Here is a 10,113-nt window from a genome sequence, read left to right on the forward strand (position 1 = left end):
AGTTTTCATTGATTTTATCTGGTGGTTGAATGACCATACTTTAAAGTTTTTGTCTATGGCAGCAGATTACAAATATTCACCTTATCATTTCAGGGACTGTGTTTTAGAATGTTCGTCTTCAAACCAACCATGTCCGACCAATTCCCGCTATGCAGATATTCTACAAGTGCGCACAGTCTCTCTCCCCAGTGGCATCCCTGCGTATCAAGATCTTATCAGGTTAATAGCGTACAACCAATATGGCGTTCAGTTACCAAATACATACTTTGACATTATAGAAAATGATCCTAAGATACCATTCCAAATAAGATTGACTTCAGACGGCAAGGGAGTGGTGTATACGATACGGCCTCTAGAAAGACAGGCAACATACAAAATAAAAGTGCGCGCACGATCCTTTGACCACACGAAGAGGCACTTAATGTACCGTACTACTTTCTTAATACACATTGCTGTTTCTGCTTTCCCATATTAAATTTTGAACCTTGCTGAGAAAGTTTTAAATGTAAATGCCTGTGTTAAGGTGCTAAAGTGCAATGATAACACTTGGTGCTAATAAAATTCAGGATTTGAATATTGCCATAGTAACATGTAAAATAAGGAGTTAAATGATGCCTGTATAACATATGTACACATTAATAATTTGACTGTTGCCATAGGTACCACTGAAGCTAAATTATTGATCATGTGACTTTCCTTAATTAATGGCAATTCCAGTGTTGTTTACGTTAGGTTCATAGCAATATTAAGTGTCCTCGTTTGCTAATTGAACTCCTGTTCCATCTTATTTTAATTTGGACAATCATCCACAACAAGCATGCTGCAGAATGGGATAGTTTTGACACAGAAATCACACCTAAAGGAAAATGTTTTTCGTCTGCTTACATAAATAATACTTACATGATGTTGAAGGTTTTATATGCTACAGTAGTTTGATGTGTTCTTAATTTTTGTTCTGCTCTGCACAAGCCCATTTTGTAGTTGATAATGTTGCAACACAAGTTGCCAAATAAGCCATATGCATGTATGTTGGGACTGTGGCAGCTTTCTCTAGTAGATAAAACCTCTGTGTGCAGCAGTTGCCACAGGATATGAATGGTGGCGGTACTTTTTTTTAGGTACAATGTATCACTAGTTGATCTAGGTTATCACAAAGAGGAGCATATCCCTAAGCCTTCCCTGAGAGAATATTTTTGAATAAAGGTGCAATCTGTTGCACTGCGCACACTGTAGAGGGTTTGAGAGTATTTGTTTTGGGGGGGGACATTTTGGATTTTTTTTCTAGGAAAGTTGTTGGAAGGACTGCCTGGATCTGTGGATATCTTTTGTATGTCTATTGTTTGTATTTGTGGCATCACGGTTTTATTTTGCCCTTTAATTTGCCCATATTTTATCAATAAAAATGAGACATTTTAATATTGCTGTACTGATTAGTATAAGCATTCATAAGTCCAATCATGCCATCACAATTCCATAATTCCATAGAATCATCAATAATGAATAATTGATGAGAACATAAAATGGTAATTTGGGAATATGGTACCTTCGCTAATGTGAGCCAATGTAACCACAAGAAGGTTGTAAACATAAGTGTACTCACAAATTTAGGCAATGCTCTGATGCCAAGATTTTTGAGATTTTTTTTTTAAAACATTTATGTTTTTCTCACAAAAGCATCCTTTTGACATGACTAGCTTTTCAAAAGGTTTGAACCTTCTTATTCATTTTCATTTGTTAGCAATATAGTACTATTTTGGCAAATGCATCATATTGTTTAAATATATTTAGTAGTTGCCATAGCAACTGGTATAGAGGCAGTACCATATCCCTACCAAAACATGCACACTTACTACCTCTAGGAACACAATTAATTTAACAGGGAAATTAAGTTGTGCTAAGGAGCATTTCATTACTTCATCTACAAGAAGAAGGAAATTTCCCATCATAGTGATAGACAGTTTAGGAAACAACCTTTTTTCTTTGCTCTCATGCTGCTTTTCAATTTGACTTGTTATATGTAATTGTTTGGAGAATGTCTTTTTAAAGATATTAGAACTTAGATATGAATTAAAGAACGGCAACTCTCAGTGCTTGCAAAGGAGCATCATGTTAATTGTATAGCGAATTGCACTGTACACTTTGAAATAAGAAAACAAATGTACATTTTATGTAATAAAATATTTCAAAATAACTCGTCTAAGTTCTCGGGACTATGTCTAGGTAGATAAAACTATGATTAAATATGTATGACAGCAATGATGTTGGCAGAAAAAAATTAATGCACTAAAAAATGACATTTTTACACGGACATACAGTACACCCTAGCATAAGAAAGATCTCTACAATAATTTTTTGATCAAAGTCGATGCACTTTTGGTGGTGGGTACAGCTGCACCACATTTCTCCAATCATAATGACAATGGAAAAGTGAACGAACTATATTCGAATAAGACAATAACCGCCCGAATGAGTTGAGTGGACATAGTTGCTACGGTCCAGGCTCATTTCGCAATGGGGGAGTAAAAAACACTGCTGAACGAACGGCTAAATTATCAGTGTGAGCTCACAAAAAATTGATTTTATCAATTATCATGTAAGACCATATAGGTTGGTCGTTTTTTGAAAATGGTTTCAACAGCAACTCTTCAAGTGCAATGCGCAGTACCTGATGAGATTTGCATATCAATAAGTCGGTCAGCACAGTGCGAGCTGTCTTCTTGACTGGTCGGTCACTTGACAGCTGGGCCTTGTAAGAAGAGGACGCGGGACAGGTGTGGTGAAGTCGCAGAGACGAACATTTCATTCAGCGTTGAAGCTTGGGCCCTAAGTCTGAAACAAATATGTCTACTAGACTACAAGCTTACTTGTATGAAGGTGAGAAGAAGTTACGTCTTGTGTGCATAACTCGATGATGCGGTACGTAAGTCTACAGACAAAGTAATTTACATACTTCTCCGTTGTGATTTGAATTTCATTTAGCTTGCATACTAGCTCTTCGTTTCATGAAATTATTGTAATGTTTGCAACTGAAGCAGATAAGCGAAAGAACTTTTTAAGGCTATATTATCCGTGCTTTTATAGTTTCGATTTACATAAAATAGGAACAGGCTATTGTGCCATTCATTTTGGAAAATTTGCTGGTCATGAATAAAAACTGAAATGTGCATCAGATCTGGACCCTAAAGCTTGGTCTTAGTCGTAACTGTGCGAATCCTTTTCTTGAAAGAAATTCTCTATAAGTTTGAACCTTTGTGAAAACCTTCAAGTAGCGTTTGATCATACTCCTCATAGCGTACAACATAGCGTAAAAATATCATTATTATTATCATTACTATTATTATTAGACTTCATTGACATTTGATCATTCGATTTTTTAATCTGCTGCTTAACCAACCACAGTGCGGTTCTTTCAACATTAGCACAATTGTCTTTCCATTTTCAGAAATTCTAAATCCGAATTTAATTGCATTGGAATAGCCTACGTATCAACTTCGTTATTTAAATGAAATTTTGATATTTCAGAAGTGCCAACTCCTTTGCCAAGATCCTACGAAATACATTTTTTTGCGTCTGATAGAAACTTCCAGTCTTTTGGCAACAGTATTTTGGAACCGGAAACACACGCACGAACGCATCCAGTATGCTGAAAATTACTGTGCACATCAGAGCATATTTGGTCTACATGTTGTTAAAACATATTGAAATGGTGTACTAAGAACGATCGTGTTCCCCTTTTAAATAATAATAATCGATCATTTTTGGTTTCAAAACATACTTATACGTAATATTTTTCATATTATGCAATAAGAAAATCGCCGATGCACCTGATTTTATCTGAAAGCCATTCGACTTCTTTCCGTTTTTATACTATTATACAATAGATAATTTTAATCATTTAAATATTATTTTCAAAGTGTTTGCATGTCACAACTTTAAAACTTGAAGGTAAAAGTACAATTTTCACCATATTACATGTACCAGCTGAAGCAAGAGTAGGATTGTTGATTAAGATGATTGACTGCCGTTTCATTTGCTATTATAGTACATATTCTACAGGCCAATTTTATGTTTATTATTTTTATTTATGTTATTATCTGACACTTGTGAATGACGAGCAATGTACAAGAATAAATGCGATTATTTGCAGTGGTTTCGATTTGAGCAAAAATACGCACAAGTATAAGTGGTATTGGTATGTACTCCTTTTTTAGAATTTTTTTTCTTGCTTCCAATAAAAAAATTTAATGTGCAAATTATAATAATTGAATTAAGCATAAAATATCTCCGTTTAGAAAGACACAGTGTATTATGTCACGAAATATCTGATGTATCATTTTTTGTTGTAATGCAAAAGTTAATGTTGCCCCTCCTCCGAGAATAGGCCTATTATTATTATTATTATTAGTCTTTTTGAATTTTAGTGAGAATGCTATTTTGATATTTCAAAACCACTGTGTTATAACGTTTAGTTTTAGACCGAAAACCGCGATAGAAGGAAATGGGATATTTCTTAAAATTATACACAGTGTTAATTTATTAAGAACCTTAACACTTGAAAAAGCAACGTCGGGCACAGCACATTTATTGTATTTATGTCCTTTTTCAGTATCGATCTTATGCACAGTAGTTTTCTGCAATTAAAGCTCTTATTTGTAAGCACGTTCTCCTGAGCACGGAGTCCTTACTTTCGACCTTTTCAGTTTTTTTAGATAGTTTGCATGTGAATGTAATTTTTCTCTTTTTTATATTGTGATAGAACTGAGCAAATAAAATGCGCATGAAATTTATGCCCGATCTTATTTTGCATACTGCAAACTGAGGATTATGGCCAAGGGTAATGTTCAGTGTATCATAAAGCAGGTATTCTTTACTACTGCATATGTCAAAATAAATGTCCTTATATATATTTTGTATATTTAATTATGAACACCACTATTTTCTGTCATTAAATTTATTCAAAAATTTCAAATTAAAAAAATCTGTGTTCCAATTTGAAATGAGTGTGATTAGTGCGACTCCATTGCAATAACACTTGGTGTTACAGTTCGGACAAGTCCATTGTATTTTAGGGGTGACAGGTGGGGCGAGTCCATGCTATTCAAGGGGTGACAGCTTGGATGAGTCCATTTGATTCGTGGGGGTGACAGGTGGGGCGAGTCCATTTGATTCGAGGGGTGACAGGTTGGGAGAGTCCATTCCACTTGAGGGGTGACAGGTGGGGCGAGTCCATTCGATACAAGGGGTGACAGGTTTGGAGAGTCCATTCCATTTCAGGGGTGACAGGTGGGGCGAGTCTATTGTATTCGAGGGGTGACAAGTTTGGCAAGTGACAGGTGGGGAAAGTCAATTCCATTTGAGGGAAGCAGGCAGACGGTGAAAATAATGAAATGGGAATAAGCAAGCAAGCAAAAATAATGGGACCAACCTGCAAAAAAAGGAGCAGGGTAACACACCAAAGAGAACACCATATATTAAAAAATGACTTTATTAGCAAAGTTCTGAGGAGTAAAGGATTTCAAATTTTGGCAGGCTGAGAAATATTTAAAGTTTGTATAAAATTGACTGCACATCTGTGGAATTCAAAATCGGTCACAATAAAACATGAAGGAAAAGGTAATATATTTTAAATGTTATTCCAATTAGGACAAGAATTGAAAGATTCGATTAATCTTATACAATTAGAAAATATAGACAATTCCTGAGTATATACCGGTGCCATCTAAAAAAGTGCGGTTTAATGTTACTTCAGAATCTTTGTCTTTCTCATTTCTGTACAAATTTAAACATGAAGTATTCATATGAAGATATTTAACTATAAATTTATGTGTGGCAGACAATAAAAAAAACGCAAAAAAAAAAAATGGATCCAGACTATAAATATTAAGAAAGGTCAGGAAAATTCTATCCTAGAGGACAAGTGAATTTGTTCCAAAGGATATACAAAATTTTGAAAAAAAATTCACAAAGCAAAATTGTAAATGAAATTGAAGTTATTAATCTGGGCTGTTGCAAAATCTAATACATATTCTTTCAGCGGGTTAAAGCAATTAAAATATTTAATTCCCCTCTTTACGAAACACTTGGCATAACCATTTTAAATATCTCAAGGTGCCATAAAAAAACCATCAATCCCAAAAACAATATTCATAGATCATTTTTAGCAAACCGACTATGAAAGTGCTCAATATTTATCATATCTATATAATTTTACTCATAATCATTATTACTTCATATCTATCATTGCTTCATATCCAAATGAAAACCAACAGAATTACAAAATTATTTATTCAGTTTTAATATAACAGATGCAAGAAGGGGAGTAAGGTTCCTGAATGTTAACCCAAGGCTAGGTGGTTTGCAGGCAAATGCTGTGCGGCATCTCTGAGCTTCTGAAATGAGAAAATATTGTTTACAGTTTTGACTAAACGGACAGGTTCTTGGAACAGGACTTCCTACACTGTCACAGAGGTGAGGGCACTTAAAATTGAAATGACGTGCATGTTTATTGACTTGTCAGAACTTCAGGTTCAGCTAGCTCAGAAAAACATATAAGGCTGAAATCGAGGTTGTTTGAGATGAAATAATTATACAACTATCTGAGAGATCTGGTTAAAAAGACACATTAAAATCAAAACCTTACTGTTGTCGCTAATATTTAAACTTAATATTGAATGTTATAATATCTTTAACAGCTATGCATCACGCGTTGGGGGGCGGGGTAACTTGTCGCATTTCAGAGAAACGCCAAATAGATCTCATTTGCAAATTCTCTTTGAAGAATATATCAGATATTTTACACGTAATTTGTATGCAAGCACAATCAAGTTTCAGTTTAGTTGCTCGTGTAGTGTATGTATGAACAGCACTGGAAAAGACGGACAGTGTTAAATATTTACCTGTTTATCATGCATTGTATAATGAGCAATTGACATACTGATACATGTACGTCTATCGTGTGTATGTGCATGTGTGCAGTATTATATAAGGCATACATACCTTGCCAAACGGCCTTTGACAGCTTCTCATCCAAAGCAAAAGGAGAATGCCCAAGTCGACACAAGTTTCTTCTGGAAAAAAATATAGCTATATCAAGAAGTTTTGTTAAAACCCCTTGGTTATATGTAACCTTATGCCTGTGTAGTTATAATAATAAATATAATAATGATTATTTACCTCTCAAAATCGCGCCACAAATTTGCTTCAGTTTTTGGTCTTATACAAAAACATATGCTTGATACTTAACGCCGCATGCGTATTTGCGACTTTAGTTCTAGTATTTAATGACGGTGTTACTAAAGTAATTAAAATAGGGCCTACTTACAAAACATGTATTAGCTTCTACGCCTTTATAAAAACCCGACCTTGCGACAGCACCACACATGTCGTAGCGTCTTCACCTAACGGTGTCCAATTGCCAAGTGAGTACTCTGAAGACAGCTCTCACTAGGAGGAGTAACTTATTGTTATGCAAATCACAACAGGTATGATTAGTTTTAGGCGAGAGGTTGTGGGCAAAACTGTTCATGAATGGTCACGGTCAGAACACGTGTACATGATTAAAGCCCACTCGTTGTTCGAATACAGGACTTTATCGTATAAAAGTTATACATGCGTCTTCCACTTACATATCCCCATGTCACACCACTTCCACAAAACTCAATATTAAGTGAATGATAATGTTAATAATATATATTTCTTTTACCGTTAAATCGACGTTGCCGATAGAAACATAAAAGAGTCGATAAATCCGAGCACCATTGGATGAAAGTGCCTTCAGATAAAAAATTAAATAGGCCTACCGATAAATAGATCCATTCAAGTTAGGAATAAAGCCACAGATATATATATATATATATATATATATATATATATATATATATATATATATATATATATATATTGTATAATGGTCTCGTTTTTAGTACAAAGGAATCAATAAGGCCCTTGCCATCCTACCTTACTAAATATCTGTTGGCAAGTGTAGGCCTATACGTGCATTTGGGTTAAGAGGTAATTGAACTTTTGGTGATGGCGTACATGTTCTTGTCCGTTCGTGGATTTAAAGGCATGTAACGAGACGTGTCTACCGAGGTTTTTTTGTGTAGGGGTTACATACTTTAATCGTCAGAAGTCCACCGTAATTTTTTCGGAGAAAATTCATTTTTAAAATGTCTATAACTTAAGTTATTGGATTTTAATTGAAAGTCATAAAGTTATCACGTTTGTGTTAAGAGAATATATTGAAATGTTAAGTGTATGGACAGACATGTAAGGATTGCCGATAAACCCGATTGCTGTAGGCAGAATATACTGGAGTGGAGAAAAGACCACTCGTGATTTGTGATTGAAACGAGCTGGGGGCTAGCTAAGTCATAAATTTCCTTCAGTTTTGGGTGCAAGCCGAATCATTTTATTTCTTTATTGTGAACGTTAAGGATTATCTCTCAATTAGGCCTACTTATTTCTTTATTGTGAACATTCAAAATTATCTCACAATTATTTAATTCTTTATTGTGAACGTTCAGGATTACCTCACAGTGTAGCTCCCGTGGTATGGAAGTCCCAGAACTGAGGATCAACTTCGCAGACCCTAACTTGTGGGTTGCTGCTCTGTGTATTGTATTCAGTCCACTGTTTTGGAATGTGGTGGGCCGGTGGGAATACAGAACCCACCAGCTCAGCAGGCTGTGCGGGTCCCCATACATTGGATGTTATGTCTTGACGGCTGCGATTTGTATACTAGGCATTTACAGGGATGGGAGGTTCAGCCTGGCTCTTCAAAGCCAGCCCAAGTCTCCCGAGTTGTCCAGTGACTGGGTTCTCTGGTCTGGATACGTCTCTGTATTCATTGGGGTCACGCTGGTCGTGACTAGTACCTACGCTCTGGGAATCACAGGGACATTTTTGGGAGATTATTTTGGCATTTTGCTTGATGAAAAGGTGACCAGTTTCCCATATAACATTATGGACAACCCTATGTATTTTGGATCTGTTATGAACTTCTTTGGTGGAGCTCTTATACAAGCTAGTCATGCAGGCCTATTGCTCGCTCTCTGGAAAGCTGTGGTTTACAAGATCGCTATCATGTTTGAAGCCCCATTTACTGAGGCTATTTACAGTGAAAAGGCGAAAGTAAAAAGTAACAGTCACAAAGACTAGGCGCTTCCTCCGCCACGAACCATGGTTTCCTAAAACCTTCAAATATTATCTCTGCAGATGGGCACGAGGTTTCTCTTTTTTTTAGGCCTATACATTGTTTTCCGTGACTCTTGGAATTAAACTGTACACCAAACCATCAGTTGATGAAAAACTCGAGAACTGAACTGAAATATGCATTTTTGCATAATCCATATAATTACCTGGTTTAATTTTACCAGCTGTAGCACCTGCAGCAGAAGTACACAACACAGATTAGTTTCACAATGATTTAAAACTCGGACATCATTCTTTGGCCGCCGCCTTGTATTAAATTTAGTTTCTCAACAGAAGGTCCAGTAATATTGGCTACCGTCTTTAGTAAAAAAAAAAAAAAAAAACGGAGACAAGTTCCGAGCTTACAAAAAACTTCTCTCCATCATCAAGGTGGTGAGGATTTACCCCCTATAAGACATTTCACAGATAAGTTCCTAGATAAATAGACAGCCATTTTTCCCTATAGAATCTGCCACCCTGGTACAGGGTAGTGAAGTCTTAAGAGTAAACTGTACGCAGGCACTGGCAGTACTGGAGTTTGCACGACATACGTCTGAAGGGTGTAATACAAAACGTGGTCATAAATTATTACAAACATCAAAGTGAAATTAGCAAGTCACAGGAAATAAAGAGAAGTTCGAGAAAGTACTGCATTTTTGGGTCAATTTTATGAAGTTTAATTTTTTTTCTTTGAAAAATTTGTTTAAAGAAAGCATTTTACGCGGTAATTTCTACTGTTAATTTATAAAAACTAGCTGGAAATTCAGCCAATTTAACCTACATTCAGTTACAGTACTTTCTATACCTTTTGTCCAACTGCATGTACACAATTTGCCGTCACCATAAACTGAGGCCGATCACTAATTTTTGTAAGACGTATTTTGAAGTTAACCCCACGCCCGAATTTCACTCCGCGTAAAG

General features: G+C 35.7%; 1 protein-coding gene, 1 long non-coding RNA gene and 1 pseudogene across 6 annotated transcripts in view; 2 read left to right on the plus strand and 1 right to left on the minus strand.

The window, feature by feature from the left end:
* Nucleotides 1–2,191, plus strand: part of LOC106180705 (hemicentin-1) — a 64,110-nt gene extending 61,919 nt beyond the window's left edge. For all 5 annotated transcript variants that reach the window (XM_087007695.1, XM_087007699.1, XM_087007697.1 and 2 more), the window contains one exon: nucleotides 94–2,191. In XM_087007695.1, the coding sequence (XP_086863821.1) occupies nucleotides 94–475 (382 nt within the window). In that variant the 3' untranslated portion in view covers nucleotides 476–2,191. The remainder of the gene's footprint in view (nucleotides 1–93) is intronic.
* Nucleotides 2,192–5,469: 3,278 nt separating this feature from the next.
* Nucleotides 5,470–7,505, minus strand: LOC106180753 (uncharacterized). The gene is made up of 3 exons (XR_001240150.2): nucleotides 7,322–7,505; nucleotides 6,997–7,067; nucleotides 5,470–6,389 (listed from the first exon to the last, which is right to left on the minus strand). It is a non-coding gene; the product is annotated as an uncharacterized LOC106180753 (long non-coding RNA).
* A 1,030-nt stretch (nucleotides 7,506–8,535) lies between these two features.
* Nucleotides 8,536–9,834, plus strand: LOC106180706 (phosphatidylethanolamine N-methyltransferase pseudogene; annotated as a pseudogene).
* Nucleotides 9,835–10,113: the final 279 nt, after the last annotated feature.

Source organism: Lingula anatina, chromosome 3 (assembly GCF_051362555.1).
Source record: "Lingula anatina isolate TDL-2025a chromosome 3, LinAna3.0, whole genome shotgun sequence".
Taxonomy (NCBI): Eukaryota; Metazoa; Brachiopoda; class Lingulata; order Lingulida; family Lingulidae; genus Lingula; species Lingula anatina.